This window comes from Pristiophorus japonicus, chromosome 1, assembly GCF_044704955.1.
Source record: "Pristiophorus japonicus isolate sPriJap1 chromosome 1, sPriJap1.hap1, whole genome shotgun sequence".
Taxonomy (NCBI): Eukaryota; Metazoa; Chordata; class Chondrichthyes; family Pristiophoridae; genus Pristiophorus; species Pristiophorus japonicus.
This window is the reverse complement of record NC_091977.1, coordinates 321,412,965-321,433,435: the sequence shown is the minus strand read 5'-3', so window position 1 is coordinate 321,433,435 and position 20,471 is coordinate 321,412,965. Positions and strand designations below refer to the sequence as shown.

General features: G+C 43.4%; 1 protein-coding gene across 3 annotated transcripts in view; it reads left to right on the top strand.

Moving 5' to 3' along the window:
- The window catches only part of fam91a1 (family with sequence similarity 91 member A1), a 104,419-nt gene that overhangs the window by 36,954 nt on the left and 46,994 nt on the right, over positions 1–20,471 (top strand). For all 3 annotated transcript variants that reach the window (XM_070888633.1, XM_070888626.1, XM_070888617.1), the window contains exons 11-14: positions 466–578; positions 13,116–13,231; positions 16,750–16,862; positions 17,578–17,664. In XM_070888633.1, coding sequence (XP_070744734.1) covers positions 466–578; positions 13,116–13,231; positions 16,750–16,862; positions 17,578–17,664 — 429 coding nt within the window. The remainder of the gene's footprint in view (positions 1–465; positions 579–13,115; positions 13,232–16,749; positions 16,863–17,577; positions 17,665–20,471) is intronic.

The following is a 20,471-nucleotide window of genomic DNA, read 5'->3' as shown; positions in this document are numbered from 1 at the left end:
CATATCTCTGCAATTTTTTTCTCCAAGTATTTATCCAATTTTCTTTTGAAGGCTACTACTGAATCTGTATCCACCACCCTATCAAGCAGTGCATTCCAAGTCCTAACCACTTGAAACTTGAAAACGTTTCCCCTCATGTCGCCTCTGGTTCTTGTCCAGTCACCTTAAATCTGTGCCCTCTAGTTACCAACCGCTTCAGCCACCGGAAACAGTTTCTCTTTATTTATTCTATCTAAGCCCTTCATGATTTTGAACACCTCTATAAAATCTCTTGGTCTTCTCTGCTTGAAGGAGAACAACCCCAGGTTCTCCAGGCTGTCCACAAAACTGTAATCCCTTATCCCTGGAACTGCATTGAAAGGAAAAGATACCCTAATGTGTTCTTTAGATATATTTGGTGATAATTCTATTGGAAAATCATTATTTGAGGACATAGTTATGGAAATGTTCATTTTGATTCTTCAGAATGCAGTGTCAATGTACTGTCGGCTGGGCTTTGCACACAGAAAAGGACAAGTGATAAATGCAGAGCAGCTTCATGCAACATGGAGGAATGTTCCATCAGTCAACAGATTAAAGTAAGGGAAGGCTTTTGCACTAAATCTATATTGATCACACCCTGCACAGCTATAAATTGTGAATTTTCTTTAACTAGGAAGGTGAGAAATAAGAACTTGCTTTATAAGTATAATCTGGGTTAATTTGAGACACAGCAATATGTTGGCTCACTGAAGCAAAATTGTTCACTAGCTACTAATTTAGAAATGTACCTATTGCATATTAAAATTGATATGTTGCAACATTCCATCTCAGTGCATTGAAAACTCCTCTTGTAGGCTTGTCAATGGGAGCTCTCATTTTAAAAATGGCAACCATCACCTGCAGTACCTGTTGCACCTGTAGGTGGTGCTGTGATTGACCTAAGCAATGTTAATAGTTCTTCCCACCCTCCCTCACCCTGTCTAAAATGGTGCCTTCTCACCTACTGAGTGATTTTAAAGAGCTGCCTAATTCCCCAAGCATTATTGGACACCATTACAAATTTGCAGGTGCTTCCCATTCTCTCACTACTGCTCACGCCTTTACAGATGCATTAGTGTAAAACCTTTTGTCTTGGAGAATTATTCTCACCCATGGAAGTCTGAACTGGATTATCTCTCTTGTAAATTCTACAGAATTATTTTTTTTCCCTGGCCACAGAATAAAGAGAAAATTAATTTCAAGAGATACAAGAATCTGTGCCCTTTGTGTTTCCTAAAATTGCAGGAATTTACGTAAATTAGACATTGAACTGTTTTCACCATCTTCAAACCACTCAGTGCCTATCATAGAATTTACAACACAGAAACAGGCTATTTGTCCCAACCTGTAGCTGGTGTTTATGCTCCACACAAGCTTCCTTCCACTTTATTTGCTAATTCTCATCCTTCTATCATACATATCCTATAGTTAGGGGGATAGATAGGGTTCTCTGCAGCCAAGAGCGTGCATCCCGAAGGCTGTGTTGCCTACCTGGTGCCAGGTTAAAGAACATCTCTAGGCTGGAGAAAAACTTGGAGTAGGATCCAGTTGTCGTGGTACACGCAGGTACCAATAAAATAGGTAGGACTAAGAAAGAGGTTCTGCTGCGAGAGTTTGAACAGCTAGGGACTAAATTGAAAAGCAGAACCACAAAGGTAATAATCTCTGCATTATTACCTGAGCCACGAGCAAATTGGCAGAGGGTCAATAGAATAAGGGCGATGAATGAGTGGCTCAGGTTGGTGTGGGAGAAGTGGATTTTGATTTGTGGGGCACTGGCACCAATACTCGGGAAAGAGAGAGCTGTTCCCTGGGGACGGACTACATCTGAACTATGCTGGGACCAGAGTTCTAGCGAACCAAATAACTAGGGAGGTAGACAGGGCTTTAAACTAAAGGGGGTGGGGGGGGGGGGGGAGGATGGTCGCAGTGGAGAGAAATCTAGAATGCTAAAGAGAAAAGAAAAGGAAGCAATGCAGGAAAGTGATTGTGGTAAGAATAACCAGATTATGTCAGGAAGGGACAGAGCAGACAAGCAAAAGACTGCACTAACAAATAGGGTCCAGGTATGAAAAAATAGCCAAGACAAATCGGGCTATAGTACAAAATAATGTTAAGATTTCTAAAAATATTAAAAAGACAAATCTGAATGCACAAAGCATCTGTAATCAGGTAGACGAATTAATAGTGTTAATAGATGTAAGCGGATACGATATAATTACAATTACGGAGACATGGTTGCAGGGTGACCAGGGTTGGGAGCTGAATATCCAAGGATATTTGATATTTAGGAAGGACAGGCAAAAAGGAAGAGGGGGTAGTGTGGCATTGTTAGTAAAGGATGAAATCAGAGCAATAGTGAGAAAGGATATTGGCTCAGAAAATCAAGATGTAGAATCAGTCTGGGTGGAACTAAGGAGCACCAAGGGGCAGAAAACATTGGTGGGAGTTCTCTACAGGCCTCCAAACAGTAGTGGTAGTGTAGGGGACGGCATCAAACAAGAAATTCGAGATGCATTTGGCAAGGGTACTACAGTAATCGTAGGTGACTTTAATCTACATATAGACTAGCCAAACCAAATTAGTAATAATACTGTGGCAGATGAATTCCTGGAGTGTGCACGAGATGGTTTTTTAGACCAGTATGTTGAGGAGCCTACTAGGGAACAGGCTATCCTAGATTGGGTATTGTATAATGAGAAGGGGTTAATTAAAGTCTTGTTGTCCGGGGTCCTTTAGGGAAGAGTGACCATAACATGATTGAATTCTTTATTAAGATGGAAAGTGAAGTAGTCCAATCCAAAACTAGGGTCCTAAATCTAAACAAAGGAAATTACGAAGGTATGAGGAATTAATTGGCTATGATAGATTGGGAAAATTCATTAAAAGACATGACGGTGGATGGGCAATGGCTAACATTTAAGGAACGAATGCATGAATTACCACAGTTATACATTCCTTTCTGGCGCAACAACACACAAGGAATAGTGGCCTGACCATGGCTATCAAAAGAAACTAAGGATAGTAGTAGATTCAAAGAGGAGTTATACAAAGTTGCCAGGAACAATAAGGGGGAAGAGTCACTGGTGGGTGTAGTCTATAGGCCCCCTAACAGTCGCAACTCTGTTGGTTGGAGTATAAACCAGGAAATAGTGGGGGCTTGTAAAAAGAGAACAGCAATAATCATGGGTGATTTTAACCTCCATTTTGATTGGACAAATCAAATTGGTCAAGGTAGCCTCGAGGAGGAGTTCAAAGAGTGCGTAAGGGACGGGTTCCTTGAGCAGTATGTGACGGAACCAACCATGGGGCAGGCTATCTTACATCTGGTCCTGTGTAATGAGACAGGATTAATTAATTTCCTAGTAAAGGATCCCCTCGGAATGAGTGATCATAGCATGATTGAATTTCAAATTCAGATGGAGGGTGAGAAAGTTGGATCTCTAACCAGCGTACTAAGCTTAAATAAAGGAGACTGGAGGTATGAGTTGAGTAAAGTGGACTGGGAAAATAGATTAAAGAGTAGGACGGTTGATGAACAGTGGTGTACGTTTAAGGAGATATTTCACAACTCAAAAATATATTCCAGTGAGGAGGAAAGGGTGTAAGAGAAATGATAGCCATCCATGGCTAACTAAAGAAATAAAGGACGGTATCCAATTAAAAACAAGGGCATACAAAGTGGTCAAAACTAGTGGGAGGGCAGAAGACTGGGAACCTTTTTAAAAAAAAAAAAAAAAAACAGCAAATGATTAAGAAAGGGAAGATAGATTATGAAAGTAAACTAGCGCAAAATATAAAAACAGATGACATGAGTTTCTATAGGTATATAAAAAGGAAAAGGGCGGCTAAAGTAAATGTTGGTCTCTTTAGAGGACGAGACCGGAGAATTAATAATGGGGAACATGGAGGTGGCAGAAACTCTGAACAAATATTTTGTATCAGTCTTTACGGTAGAGGACACTGATAATATTCCAACAGTGGATAGTCTATGGGCTATAGGGGGGGAGGAACATAACACAATCACAATCACAAAGGAGGTGGTACTCAGTAAGATAATGGGATGAAAGGCAGATAAATCCCCTGGACCTGATGGCTTGCATCCTAGGGTCTTAAGAGAAGTAGCGGCAAGGATTGTGGATGTATTGGTTGTAATTTACCAAAATTCCCTGGATTCTGGGGAGGTCCCAACAGATTGGAAAACTGCAAATGTAATGCCCCTATTTTAAAAAAAAAAAGGAGGCAGACAAACAGCAGTAAACTATAGACCAGTTAGCCTAACATCTGTGGTTGGGAAAATGTTGGCGTCCATTATTAAAGAAGCAGGAGCAGGACATTTGGAAAAGCATAATTCGGTTAGGCAGAGTCAGTATGGATTTATGAAGGGGAAGTCATGTTTGACAAATTCGCTGGAGTTCTTTGAGGATATAACGAACAAGGTGAATAAAGGGGAGTCAGTGGATGTGGTGTATTTGGACTTCCAGAAGGCATTTGACAAGCTGCCACATAAAAGGTTACTGCACAAGATAAAAGTTCACGGGGTTGGGGGTAATATATTAGCATGGATAGAGGATTGGCTAGCGAACAGAGAGTCGGGATAAGTGGTTAATTCTCAGGTTGGCAACCAGTAACTAGTGGAGTGCTGCAGGGATCAGTGATGGGACCCCAACTATTTACAATCTATATTAATGACTTGGAAGAAGGGACTGAGTGTAACGTAGCCAAGTTTGCTGACGATTCAAAGATGGGAGGAAAAGCAACGAGTGAGGAGGACACAAAAAATCTGCAAAAGGACATACAGGCTAAGTGAGTGGGCAAAAATTTGGTAGATGGAGTATAATGTTGGAAAGTGTGAGGTCATGCACTTTGGCAGAAAAAAATCAAAGAGCAAGTTATTATTTAAATGGAGAAAGATTGCAAAGTGCCGCAGTACAGCGGGACCTGGGGGTACTTGTGCATGAAACACAAGAATAGTATGCAGGTACAGCAAGTGATCAGGAAGGCCAATGGTATCTTGGCCTTTATTGCAAAGGGAATGGAGTATAAAAGTAGGGAAGTCTTACTACAGCTATATAAGGTATTGGTGAGGCTACACCTGGAATACTGCGTGCAGTTTTGGTTTCCATATTTGCTTTGGAGGCAGTTCAGAGAAGTTTCACTAGGTTGTTTCTGGGGATGAGGGGTTTGACTTATGACGAAAGGTTGAGTAGGTTGGGCCTCTACTCATTGGAATTCAGAAGAATGAGAGGTGATCTTATCGAGACGTATAAGATTATGAGCGAGCTTGACAAGGTGGATACAGAGCGGATGTTTCCACTGATGGAGACTCAAACTAGAGGGCACGATCTTAGAATAAGGGGCTGCCCATTTAAAATAGAGATGAGAAATTTCTTCTCTCAGAAGGTTGTAAATCTGTGGAATTCACTGCCTCCGAGAGCTGTGGAAGCAGAAGGAAAGAAAAAATTTAAGACAGAAATAGACGGTTTCTTAATCGATAAGGTGATGAGGGGTTATGGGGAGCGCGCAGGAAATTGGAGCTGGGTCCATGATCAGATCAGCCATGATATTGAATGGCAGAGCAGGCTCGAGGGGCCATATGGCCTACTCCTGTTCCTATTTCTTATGTTCTTATAAAAAGTAGTTGGGAGCAGTTTAAAATTCAGTAAAAAAAAAAAGTACCAAGAGATTGATTAAGAGGGGAAAAATAGAGTACGAGAGTAAACATGCAAGGAACATAAAAACCTACAGTGAAAGTTTCTACAAGTACGTAAAAAGAAAAAGATTAGTGAAGGCAAATGTGGGTCCTTTACAGACAGAAACTGGAGAATTTATAATGGGGAACAAGGAAATGGTAGACCAATTAAATAAATACTTCAGTTCTGTCTTCACGGAAGAGGACACAAATAATGTCCCAGAAATGCTAGGGAACCAAGGGTCGAGTCAGCAAGAGGAATTAAAGGAAATGATTATCAATAAGAAAATAGTGCTGGAGAAACTGAAGGCCGATAAATCCCCAGGGCCTGATGATCTGCATCCCAAAGTACTAAAAGAGGTACCCATGGTCATCTTCCAAAATTCTATCGATTATGGAACAGTTCCTGCAGATTGGAGGGTGGCAAATGTAACCCCACTATTTAAAAAAGGAGGGAGAGAGAAAACAGGAAACTACAGACCGATTCGCCTAACATCAGTTGTCGGGAAAATACTAGAGTCTATTATAAAGGATGTGATAACAGCACACTTAGAAAATATCAGCAAAATTAGACAAAGTCAACATGGATTTATGAAAGGAAAATCATGTTAGGAAAATCATGTTTGACAAACCTACTGGAGTTTTTTGAGGATGTAACTGATAGAATAGATAAGGGAGAATCAGTGGATATAGTGTATTTGGATTTTCAGAATGCCCTTGATAAAGTCCCACATAAGAGGTTAGTGTGCAAATTAAAGCACATAGGATTGGGGGTAATGTACTGGCATGGATTGAAAATTGGTTAACTGATAGGAAACAGAGAGTAGGAATAAACGGGTCTTTTTCGGGATATACTTGGTATAGAGGGAGTGCAGCGAAAATGCACCAGACTGATTCTTGGGATGACAGGACTGTCGGATGAGGAGAGATTGGGTCGACTGGGCCTGTATTCACTAGAGTTTAGAAGAATATGAGGGAATCTCATTGAAATGCATAAAATTCTGACTGAGTTGGATAGACTGGATGTGGGAAGGATGTTTCCCCTGGCTGGGAAGTCTAGAACAAGGGGTCACAGTCTCAGGATACAGGGTAGGAAATTTAGGACGGAGATGAGAAATATTTTCACTGAGGGTGGGGAACCTGTGGAATTCTCCACCACAGAAGGCTGTGAAGGCCAAATCACTGAATATATTTAAGAGGGAGATAGATAGATTTCTAGACACAAAAGGCATTAAGGGGTAGGGGGAAAAAGCGGGAATATGATGTTGAGATAGAGGATCAGCCATGATCATATTGAATGGCGGTGCAGAGACTCGAAAGACCGAATGGCTTACTACTGCTCCTAGTTTCTATGGGGTCAAGTTTCGGCCTGAGTTGCTCCTATTTTTTTGGAGCAACTGGTTTAGAATGGAGTATCTTAGAAATTGCAATTCTCGCCATTTAGTTTGCTCCAGTTCTAGTCAGTTGGAAAAGTTTCATTTTGGAACAGATTTTTTTCAAAAGGGGGTGTGTCCAGCCACTTACGCCTGTTTTGAAAGTTTAGACAGTGAAAAGTTACTCCAAACTAACTTAGAATGGAGTAAGTGTAGATTTTTGTACGCTCAGAAAAATCTTGCCTACACTTTAGTAATCAGGCGTAGGTTACAAATCAGGCTGGGGAATGAGGAGGAGGGGTGGGTGAAGTAATTACATTCTACAAGAATTCAACAGTCTTGCACAAATAAAGAGCCATCCTGAATAAAAAATTATAAACAAAGCAAATACAAAATATTGAATATTCCTACCTTTGTGAAGCAGCAGCAGCCTTCGAGCTGCGGTGCTTCAGGCAGGCCTTCCATGAAGGAGACAGGTGCGGCGTCAGTGACTCGACGGCAGCCCAACAACAATGGCAGCAAGCAGCCTTCGAGCTACCGTGCTTCAGGCAGGCCTTCCTTCCATGTAGGAGACAGGGGCAGCGTCAGTGGCTCGAAGGCAGCCGAACAAACGGCAAGCAGTCTTCGAGCTGCAAGGGAGGCTGAGTCCATTCGGCCGCGGGATAGGGGCGGTGGTAGTAGCTGATGGCAGCCGAAGACACAGTAAGCAGCCTTCGAGCTGCGAGGGAGGCTGAGGCCATTCGGCCAGGGGACAGGGTAGGCGTGCAAAGCACCGGGAGGGAGAGGCAACCAGCTAGTCAGTTTGAAACCTAAATTTGTAATTGCAGTATGGGTGCTGCATTGTCAACACCACGGATTATGCAGTGGTTCACCAGCAATTCACTGCATAGGAGAGAATTGATTAGAGCTCACTGCACCAGGAACGTCATAGCCCGTAGGCTGATGGGCAGGAGACCTTACCCACGTCGGCAAAATCGAGCCAGGCGCTTGTACCTGGACATGAGCGAGGCTGATTGTGTCAAAAGGCTGCGTTTCCGCTGGGAGGTTGTCGTTGAGATCTGTGATATGCTGAGAGCAGATTTGCAGCCCAGAAGCAGAAAGCCAACTGCCATTTCTGTTGAAGTGAAGGTAACAGCTGCACTTGCCTTCTCTGCCTTGGGATCGTTTCAGGCTACAATGAGAGATGTGTGCGCCATCTCTCAACATGCAATACATACCTGCGTTTACCAGGTCACGGCTGCACTGTATGCGCGAAGGAATGACTTGATCAAGTTCCCATGACCGCGCAAGCGATCCATGAGAGGGTTGTGGCCTTCTTCAGGATTGCTGGCTTCCCAAAGGTACAGGGCCGCATTGATTGTACCCACATAGCCTTACGAGCACCTGTGGAGGATTCCGAGTAGTACAGGAACAGAAAAGGTTTCCACTCCATCAATGAACATCTCGTGTGTGAGGACAAGAAGCGCATCATGTCAGTCGATGCGAGATACCCTGGCACACCCATGATGCGTTCATCCTAAGCGCCAGCATTATATCTGACATGTTTGAGCAGCAGCCAGAAGGGCAGAGCTGGCTACTGGGAGACAAGGGGTACGGCCTGACCACCTGGCTCATGACACCCCTACGCGTGATACGGACGGAAGCTGACCGTCAATACAACATGACGCAGATTGCGACGCGCAGCATCATTGAGAGGACCATTGGCATATTGAGACAGTGTTTCCGATGCCTGGACCATTCCGGAGGCCGCTTGCAATACTCTGCTCAGATTGTCGGTCATTTTACTGTTGTGTGCTGCATAACTTAGCCATCATGAGGCAGCAGGAGCTGGCAGTGGAACCAGAAGACCCACATGAGGGTCCAGTGCCTGATGATAGTATTTTGGTAGAGCAGGATGAGGATGATGACGATGATCAGGAAAGCATGCAAGTGCCTGATGCCGGAGTACGAGGTCGGAGGAGGGCGGTCCATCGTGCTCCGTTAACGATTGCTCGAGCCCTGCACCACCAGCTCATCCGTGAACACTTCAATTACTAATGCCTGAGGGCTCTGCGACAACTGTTGCGCATGGACCTGTTTATTCTTTGGAGTTGTTCCTATGTTGTGTTGTGTTAATGGAACATAATTCAGTTTTAATGAAAAAATATTTTATTGAAAAGTTAACGTCACTGTAATAAAATATTTGTTGTATCAAACTTTACTTTTTAATATGACTCTTGAAGATTACTTAAAAACTTTAAAATCACTTATAAACTTGTAAAGTTACAAAACAATTTCAACGTGAAAAATCTTAGACTCTTAAGATCACTTAAACTTCAAGATCACTTAAACTTCAAGATCAAAATTAAATAAGTTACAAAAAGTGAGAGCATTTACACTATAAGATCACTTAAAAACCCTAAGATCACTTATAAGTTGTAAAGTTACAGAACTTACAAAACAATTTCAATTTGAAAAACGCTACTACAGCTACATCAAGAACAAGAACAAAAGCAGCAAAGAAAGGCTGCAACCATCTCTCATCCACATCTCAGTGAATGTTCACTTCTTCATGGTGGTGTCATTTGATTGGCGGGGCTGTGTGCCCTTATTGCAGCAGCTACCTCCATGAGGGCCTGTGCCGACACTTGCATGCCCTCCCTGACAGCCTGTGCCGTCGATTGCATTCCCTCCCTAAGTTCCCGTGTCATTTCTGCTATTTCTTCCATCAGGACCGTCACCTCTTCACCCACTGCACTGACGCTACCGATGAGTGATCGGGTAAGCTCATAGGTTGTGGCATTGGGTATGGAGACCAGAGCCGCATCTGTCGCACGCTGCATCTCAGGAGAGCGTGTCTCCAATCTCCTTCTCCTCTGCCTGGGTCTGCCTCGCGGCACCACTACACAGAGGGGCTGGGACGGTGGGACGCTCGGTGTTCCAGACGGCAGTACTAGAGTGAGAGGCACGGGCTGGGACGGTGGGACGCTCGGTGTTCCAGACGGCAGTACTAGAGTGAGAGGCGCGGGTTGGGATGGTGGGATGCTCGCCGTTCCAGACGGCAGTACCAGAGAGAGAGGCGCGGGCTGGGATGGTGGGTGAATGGGTGTAAACTGCTCCATGATATCACCAGCACCACTGGTACCCACACGTCTGAGTCAAAACCATGGAAGGTGGAACCAGAACCTATGCAAGGGGTTGAAACTCTGATGCCCCTTAATGAGGGCTCATAAACATTAATTTGGAAGCTCTCCCCTGTAGACATTTCAGTCATCGCCGCCATCGTCCACATCTGGTTGTACTGGTTCTTGTTCTGGATCTTCAGGATCCTCAGGGTTGGCATCATCATCATCATCATGTTCTGCAAAATACATCAGAACAGTCAAATGTTTAACAGCAAGGGAGGGGGCAGGATGGGGTGGCATGAGTACTCTCACACATAGCAGGCCAGGCAGCAGGTTGATTTGAAGGGCCACGATGCATTTTCAGGACTTACCCTCTTCCTCACATGCAGGCCCAGCTTGTGCTGTACTGATTGCTTTTCTCCATGTACGACTCATCATAGCAGCTACCCTCTGTTCCAAGGGTGTCAGTGGATGCAGATTGGGTGTGCCTCCTCCTGTTCGAGTTGCTTCCCTTTTGTTGTGGGCCAATTTCTTCTGCAAAGAGTAAAATATAACTTTTTACAGAGTGCGTATTTCTGCAGGGTGGGACATACAGATAGCCACATGACAATTACGATTACATTAAAAAATGAAAATATTACACAAACGACTTGACCAAGGTCGTGCCATTTCTTTTTACATTGGCTTCCAGATTTCATGTTATGCACCACTGCGCAGTAATCTTCTGCAACTTGGTTCCAGCGTTTCTTCATTTCTTTAGGTGGCACTTTTATACGACCTCTGTTGCTGGTATCCAGCTCCTGCCATCTCTGCTCAATGACGTTTACTAATATCTCCACTTCCTCATGCAAGAAATTCTTTGTTCTTGGTGGACGTTGTTCCATTGCTGTATTGAATTGACACTTTCTTTTCAAAACACAGTCCTTATTTTGCATGCACCTGTTCTGGAAGTTTAGCAGTAAAAAGCAGCACTCACTGATTTCAGCAGGTGATTTATTCAACAGTGCTGCTAAAAGCACTCCTTCAGGCACAAAAAAATCACCAAGATTCAATCCCAAGCCTTTCCAGAGATCCACGAAACAAATCACTTTTCTTCAAATTCCTTTAAAAATGGCCGAGTGTCAATGTTTATGGCCTACTGCGCGTGCGCTCCAACGCGCACGCGCAGGGCTGCCGGCACGTTGTTCTCCCATTTAACTTAGCCCCCCCCCCCCACACTTGCAGAATCGGTGCGACTCTCTGGCTCCGTCCCCTCGCTGATGTCTGTGCGCTGTGCCGAGCTCCGAGGGACCTGCAGGGTGCCCAAAAATTGCAAGGTACATTTCTGTCGTGCACGGGTGTCCATGAACGGCGCAGCCCGAAACTTGACCCCAAAGTTTCTATCCCTTTCTTCATGTATTTGTCTAGTTTCCCCTTAAATGTATCTCTGCTATTTGCCTCAACCACTCCATGTGGTAGAGATTTCCTCATTCTCTCCACTCGGAGTAAAGATTTTTTTTTCTGCATTCCTTATTGGATTTATTAGTGACTATCTTGTATTTATGACCCCTAGTTTTGGACTCTTTCCCACCCCGCAGTGGAAACTTCGTCTCTACGTCTTACCGTACCCTTCATAATTTTAAAGTCCTCCATCGGTTCACCCCTCAGCCATCCCTTTTCTAGTGAAAGGAACCCTCCTGGCCTGTTCGGTCTTTCCTGATGATTGTAAGTATAATCATTACCCTTCACTGCACTAGCATATTGCAGTGTGCACAGTTCTTTCAATTGTACAAGCTGCAATATCACTTAATTGAAAATGGCTACCACCACACACCAAAGGCGAACCAGACCTTGGAACTTCTTAGCTTTTGAAAAGAAAGCTGCAGTCTATAAACATGTGTACATCAATGAGATACAGATAAAATAATCTTTGTCCTTGGAGTGAAGGATACTTTGCATTAAATCTGTTGGTTTTTATTGCCCTCATGGGGATGATGCTTGCCTGTATTGTTTTTAAATCTGTTGCTACTTAATATTTGAAGTTTATTCTGATAATTTTTTGCTTGCACCAATATGGATTTGGCGAAGGAAAACCTGGTAAGTGCTGTTAGTTTGGCATTTTGCATCTTTATGAACGAGTGTCTTAAACTGCTGAAACTATATATATATATTATATATAGATATATAAATGCAAGATTATGGAACTTTAAGATAATTTCTAAACAGATCAAATCCTGCATTTCTGTCTACAAAATCTTTTTGCTGCAATACAAATTTGATCAGTTCTGTTAATACCGGGTAAAAATAAAAATTAAATGTTGTTTATCAGCTAATGTTTAGCAAATGTGTCTGAAAGAAATGGGATTTAATGAATTGCTGCCAGAACCCAGTTCACTGTTTTGCTATCTGTTTAGTACACTTCACTGTACAAGCTATTTAAGGTTCTTCATTTTCTGTCTGTCATTTTTTTTAAATTCTTTCTTTTGTAATTCGATCTCTTTTTTTTTCTGTTGCCTGGGGTTTCTTGTTCTCTTCCCCCTCTCCCTTTCTCTGCTTTGCCTGTAATTTTCAAAATACATTTTGCATCAAATGTGTTGAACTCTTATCAATATTTGTTAGAATATTTATATTACCTGGTCATATGCAGAACACACAATTCCAGCTATTTTTTTAAAACAGATGTGTTTCAAACCAGTGTTCAGTACTTCGCTGGAAATGAGGCAAAAATGGAGGAAACATTTGAGACCATATGCTTTGTAGTAATTTGCGGCAGTAAACACCTGTAAAAACACTGCATCGTTTCTATCACTTATTTTCTTCAATGAAATAAACATTCTTTAAACTTGAGCACATAACCAATTCCAAGTGTGCAACTTTGTAGTTATTTTAAGTAGAACACCACCCAAAGCTATGTTAAAATCAGTGGTGCTTTGTTGCTTCGTACAGGTGTGCAATGGACCCACAGAAGATGCTGCTGTCGTGGGATGGGATGGAAAACCGGAGTCCTGTGCATGATGTAACTTCAACAACAGACACGGATACAGCTAGTCAGGAAGACGTAGGTTAGTACGTGACTCCGTTAGTTTTATCATATTTACAACTTGTACTGAACAATGTTCATACATTTTAGATAACTTATTTGATAATTGTTCTCAAAGTATGTGGTGACTTGTCCTAAAAAGCTATTGAACTTGAAAGCAAATTAAACTGTGTCCGATTTGCACTTTAAAGACATAGCCCCGGAATCTGGTGTCAGTGGCGAAGCGATGGCGCTGGCCACTGACCTCGAAGAAAGCTGGCCCACAAAGATCTAATGATCTCTTTGACCTGAATTTTAGCTCTCCCGACCTCAGTTTAAATCTGGCGCCAAATCAAGCAAATCTCCAGCATCTAGCAACAGTGATATCATAGAAACATAGAAACATAGAAAATAGGTGCAGGCGTAGGCCATTCGGCCCTTCGAGCCTGCACCGCCATTCAATGAGTTCATGGCTGAACATGCAACTTCAGTACCCCATTCCTGCTTTCTCGCCATACCCCTTGATCCCCCTAGTAATAAGGACTACATCTAACTCCTTTTTGAATATATTTAGTGAATTGGCCTCAACAACTTTCTGTGGTAAAGAATTCCACAGGTTCACCACTCTCTGGGTGAAGAAGTTTCTCCTCATCTCGGTCCTAAATGGCTTACCCCTTATCCTTAGACTGTGACCCCTGGTTCTGGACTTTCCCAACGTTAATAAGAACATAAGAATTAGGAACAGGAGTAAGCCATCTAGCCCCTCGAGCCTGCTCCGGCACCCAACAAGATCATGGCTGATCTGGCCGTGGACTCAGCTCCACTTACCCACCCGCTCCCCGTAACCCTTAATTCCCTTATTGATTAAAAATCTATCTATCTGTGATTTGAATACATTCAATGAGCTAGCCTCAACTGTTTCCTTGGGCAGAGAATTCCACAGATTCATAACCCTCTGGGAGAAGAAATTCCTTCTCAACTCGGTTTTAAATTGGCTCCCCTGTATTTTGAGGCTGTGCCCCCTAGTTCTAGTCAACCCGACCAGTGGAAACAACCTCTCTGCCTCGATCCTGTCTATCCCCTTCATTATTTTAAATGTTTCTATAAGATCACCCCTCATCCTTCTGAACTCCAACGAGTAAAGACCCAGTCTACTCAATCTATCATCATAAGGTAACCCCCTCATCTCCGGAATCAGCCTAGTGAATCGTCTCTGTACCCCATCCAAAGCTAGTATATCCTTCCTTAAGTAAGGTGACCAAAACTGCACGCAGTACTCCAGGTGCGGCCTCACCAATACCCTGTACAGTTGCAGCAGGACCTCCCTGCTTTTGTACTCCATCCCTCTCTCAATGAAGGCCAACATTCCATTCGCCTTCCTGATTACCTGCTGCACCTGCAAACTAACTTTTTGGGATTCATGCACAAGGACCCCCAGGTTCCTCTGCACTGCAGCATGTTGTAATTTCTCCCCATTCAAATAATATTCCCTTTTACTGTTTTTTTTTTTCCCAAGGTGGATGACCTCACATTTTCCAACATTGTATTCCATCTGCCAAATCTTAGCCCATTCGCTTAACCTATCTAAATCTCTTTTCAGCCTCTCTGTGTCCTCTACACAACCCGCTTTCTCACTAATATTTGTGTCATCTGCAAATTTTGTTACACTACACTCTGTCCCCTCTTCCAGGTCATCTATGTATATTGTAAACAGTTGTGGCCCCAGCACCGATCCCTGTGGCACACCACTAACCATCGATTTCCAACCCGAAAAGTACCCATTTATCCTGACTGTCTGCTTTCTGTTCGCCAGCCAATTCTCGATCCATGCCAATACATTTCCTCTGACTCCGCGTACCTTTATCTTCTGCAGTAACCTTTTGTGTGGCACCTTATCGAATGCCTTTTGGAAATCTAAATACACCACATCCATTGGTACACCTTAATCCACCATGCTCGTTATATCCTCAAAGAATTCCAGTAAATTAGTTACACATGATTTCCCCTTCATGAATCCATGTTGCATCTGCTTGATTGTACTATTCCTATCTCGATGTTCCGCTATTTCTTCCTTAATGATAGCTTCAAGCATTTTCCCCACTACAGATGTTAAACTAACCGGCCTATAGTTACCTGCATTTTGTCTGCCCCCTTTTTTTAAACAGAGGCATTACGTTAGCTGCTTTACAATCCGATGGCAACTCCCCAGAGTCCAGAGAATTTTGGTAGATTATAACAAATGCATCTGCTATAACTTCCGCCATCTCATTTAATACCCTGGGATGCATTTCATCAGGACCAGGGGACTTGTCTACCTTGAGTCCCATTAGCCTGTCCAGCACTACCCCCCCTAGTGATAGTGATTGTCTGAAGGTCCTCCCTTCCCACATTCCCGTGACCAGCAATTTTTGGCATGGTTTTTGTGTCTTCCACTGTGAAGACCGAAGCAAAATAATTGTTTAAGGTCTCAGCCATTTCCACATTTCCCATTATTAAATCTCCTTTCTCATCTTCTAAGGGACCAACATTTACTTTAGTCACTCTTTTCCGTTTTATATATCGGTAAAAGCTTTTACTATCTGTTTTTATGTTTTGCGCAAGTTTACATTCGTAATCTATCTTCCTCTTCTTTATTGCTTTCTTAGTCATTCTTTGCTGTCGTTTAAAATTTTCCCAATCTTCTAGTTTCCCACTAACCTTGGCCACCTTATACGCATTGGTTTTTAATTTGATACTCTCCTTTATTTCCTTGGTTATCCACGGCTGAGTATATATCAAGCTGGCTAAGCAGCCAATCACATTGAAGAATTCTCAGACAACAAACCTGGAAGTAACATGCACAGATTATAATTGACGAGAACGAAATAAAGATTGGGACAGACACAAGATTAAGGCAGAAGCTGAAATATCATTTTTTTTTAAATATATTAAAAGCCATGTAATTATCATATTATTGGAAAAAGTTGACATTCCACAAATATGATTCATTTTTCAGGCCCAGAACAGTTGTTCAGCAGTCAGTATGCCATTAAAACCCCAGTTAGACCTCTTTCAACAAGGCTTAACTTTTACAGGGGGTTTAACAGCGATATTCCAGTGTAATAGGGGAAGTTTTTGTCAGGCACTATGATTTGAATTGATTGCTGGCTCTGGGGATTCCACAGCACAACCCATGGAGGAACAGGGAATGACTGACCATATCTTCTGGATTTTCACATTTAACTGCATGCGCTGATTCCAGAAGTTGCTGTCCCCTTCAGAGGAGTAAAACGACAAATGCTGACTCTTTTGCCGTCATTACCACCGCAAAATCCGGGCCATTGTCCTTCAGTGTCTTTCTAATCTTTTGGGTATTTCAAGCCTTCAAACACTTCACCATAAAGTGAAGAACCGACAGAATCTGAAGTAAATTTCGTGAAGAAGTCTAGTTGACAATGAAGTTTCATGTGTTGTGCCCTTTGCAGATCAGTGCTCATAAGTCATTCAGGTATTTTGCTAGTTTTGTTGTGAGTCTCTAACTTTATTTCAGATTTAAGAGATCATTGCTTTCTTGATTTTCAGCTGACTCTGCTAGCATGAACAGTCTGAGCATGCCCAGTGGATACACTAAACGGATCGCCTTCCTGTTTGATTCAACCCTTACAGCGTTTTTAATGATGGGAAACCTTTCACCGGTGAAGTGTCTTAAAATCTTCCTTTCTTGTTGTATATTGATGAGTACTATTATATCAAAGAAAGACAGACTTGCATTTATATAGTGCTTTACAGCCAATTAAGTACTTCTGAAGTGTAGTCTCTTGTAATGTAAGAAACGCGGCAACCATTTTGCACACCGCTCGCTCTCACAAGCAGCAATATGACAACCAGATAATCTGCTTTTAATGATGTTGGTTGAGGGATAAATATTGGCCAAGGCAACGATGAGAGCTCCCCTGCTCATCAAACTAGTGTAGTGGGATCTTTTCAGTCCACCTCGGTTTAACGTCACCTCCGACAATGCAGCATTCCCCTTCGACAATGCACTGAAGTATCAGCTGAGATTATGTGCTCCAGTTCCTGGAGCAGGACTTGATGTGGCATAATAATAATCTGCACATGACATTTTAAAGTTGTAGTCATTCAAATCCAAGTAAGTGGTAAGGAAAAGGAACCAAGTGTCAACAATAATATATTTGTTTTGCAGTGCTACCATTGCTTAGATGTTGGGTGAAATTTTGACTGAGTGTATGTTGGAGCTGCGAAATAGCATGAGCTAGTTTTCACCAAATTTATACAGCTTTAAATTTTCCACATGGCATTACTGCAAACATTTGACATTTTTAATGCGAATAATTTCTTGTCTTTATTTTGTGTGCTTGATTTGTTCATGTTTCATTGCTTTTTCTGCAGAACCTGAAGAGCCATGCTGTCACTATGTTTGAAGTTGGGAAGTTATCAGATGAATCACTGGACAGCTTCCTTGTGGAACTTGAAAAGGTATGTTATTGGGGAGAGGTTAGTGTAATTAGCCTTAAAGCATTATGTAAGTCACTGAATGTTCAAAATAATTAAGTGTATTAAAATTATGAGGAGTTTTGACCGAGTAAATGGGGGGAAACTGTTTCCAGTGGCAGGAGGGTGGGTAACCAGAGGACACAGATTTAAGGTAATTGGTAAAACAACCAGAGGGGAGATGAGGTGAAATTTTTTTACGCAGCGAGTTGTTGTGATCTGGAATGCGCTGCCTGAAAGGGTGGTGGAAGCAGATTCAACAGTAACTTTCAAAGAATATTGGATAACTCTTTCAAAGAGCCAGCACTGGCACAATGGGCCGAAAGGCCTCCTTCTGTGCTATATGATTCAATGATGTGTGACAATGTACGTGAGGATTATTTTATTACGATTCACTTTATAATGTGATATATTATTTTTGTTGGGCATTAATGCATGTTTGAGCAAACGAGCAAAAAACTTGGGCTAGATTTTACACTTTTGTACATATTGCCCAAAAATGGGTGTTATTTCCGGCATGGGCAGTAAAAATGGGTTTTCAAATCACAGGCTTCTCTCCCATTCTCAAAGCACCTAGTCTCCATTTTTGAAATTGGGCATTACTGCGAGCGATATGAAATGGACAGTAGAGTTAAATCTCGCTGATCTTCTGCCGTAAAGTGTCGCCTACCTCAGCAACGGCATGGCAACACTTGATTGCCACGATTCAAGTGGTCAAGGGTCATCATGACATGCGCAGAAGAGGAAACGGAGAGAGAGGGAGCTGAGAGGGACGGAAGGCGTGTGTGGCTGTGGTGTGTGCTTGTTTGGCTGTTGTGGGAGCCACGAGGGAGATTCACCAGTAGCAAAAAGCCAACTAAGCACCAAGAACATAGTTGGCACCGAGTTTTTGTCCAACAAATAATAGATAACATGGAAGGGATAGTGGAGGCCCTGGAGCTGGTAGCCAGGAACACTGGTAGCAGAGGGCTCCCAGTAGTCCCGGAGTGCAGCACTGCACCCCAAGGTGCTGCACCCCCATTGCCAACCACACGAGAGCCAGGAGCAACATCTTACTTCTGGCTGAGCACGTTCGCACCTCGGGACTGTCCTCTCCTGTATCCGTCCGCGCAGCGGTTCACCCGTCATTTCCCCCCCCCCTCCTCCCCCACACAATGAAGCATCGCCTGAGGAGCTCCTCGGCCAGGTGGCTTGGAGTCAGGAGGAGTCAGGTGGGGGGGGGGGGGTGGATGGGGAAGGGTTGGTTTTACAGAAATACTGATGATTTCAGACAACTGTTCAGTTTAAATGTTTTTTATTTAACAAAACCTTGTTGCGCATTGGCTCAGATAGCTGCACTGTTACATGCTGGTGATTCCTTAACATCAAAGGGTATAATTACACTTAACTTCAATCAACTTAAACTTTAACTGTCACCAAGGTGATGCCCACCATTGATGTATGACCTGCACACCCAGCAGTGTGTCAGTCTTGTAAATAGCACCAACATTCTTAAAGGCAAAGCGCTCATTGATGAGCTCCTGACGTAAGGCTCTTGCAGCTATCATGCCACCACCGACCGTGGGGGCATGGCTTCAGCATCAGCCTGATTGTGTGGGCTGATGTCAGCGTCCGCCTCCTCGCCGTCCTCTTTTTCTCTCTGGTGAGGTGGTCTGTCAGACTCGTAATGCAATTCTTGTCCCCTCCTGATAGCCAAGTTGTGCAGCATGGAGCACACCACCACGAATTGAGCGACCTGCTCAGGGTGGTATTGGAGCTCGCCTCCTGAGTGGTCCAGGCATCTAAAGTGCTGCTTAAGCACTCCAATGATTTTCTCCATGATATTGCGAGTGGTTCTGTGGCTCTCGTTGTATCGCCTCTTGGCTTCAGTGTGGGTGTCACGCAGGGGGTTCATCAGCCAGGTGGCAAGGCCATATCCTTTGTCACCAAGCAAACAGTATTGACCTTGTGGCTGATTGTTAAACAAGTCAGATACAGTGCTCTCACGCAGGATGTGAGCATCATGGATGCTGCCCGAAAATTTAGCATTCACTGTCATTATAATTTGCTGGTGGTCGACAACGAGTTGGACATTCAGTGAGTGGAATCCCTTGCGGTTCCTGAAAACCTCTGCATCCTGAAAAGGTGCCCGCATCGCGATGTGTTTACAGTCTTATTGCTCCCTGCACCTTGGGGAAGTTTGCAATTCTGGAGAATCCTCGAGCCCTCTCAGTCTGTGCATCCCTGGTCATGGGGAAGCTGATCAAGCCCCTCCTGCTTGTGTACAGGGCTTCAGTGATCTGTTTAATGCAGCAATGTCTGGCATACTGAGACAGACTGCAAATGTCGCCAGCTGAGGCCTGAAAAGAACCCGACGCGAAGAACGACAGGGCTGCGGTGACTTTTACCTCGACGGACAATACAGTACTGATAGTGCTGGCAGGCTGCAGATCTCCCCTTATGAACTGGCATACCTCAGTGATAACCACTTTGTGGAAGCGCAGTCTCCGAAGGCAGGTGGTGTCGGGCAAGTCGAGGTAAGACTGCTTCTCCCTGTACTTTCAGGGGGTGTAACGTCTGGTGGTCCTCATGAGTCTGGCACGTCGTACATTGGGCACATAATGCTGTGGAGCATACCTTCGTCCATCTCGAATCTGCAGCATGTAATTGGACATCAAGAGAGGGTGAGAAAGGACAGGCCCCATTGCAATAGCTCTCTGTTTCCAACGATTGGTCAGAAATAATGAATGTCCCGACGAAGACAACTATTAAATTCCAATCGGTCACAGTATGGTCAAGATGTTTATGCAGAT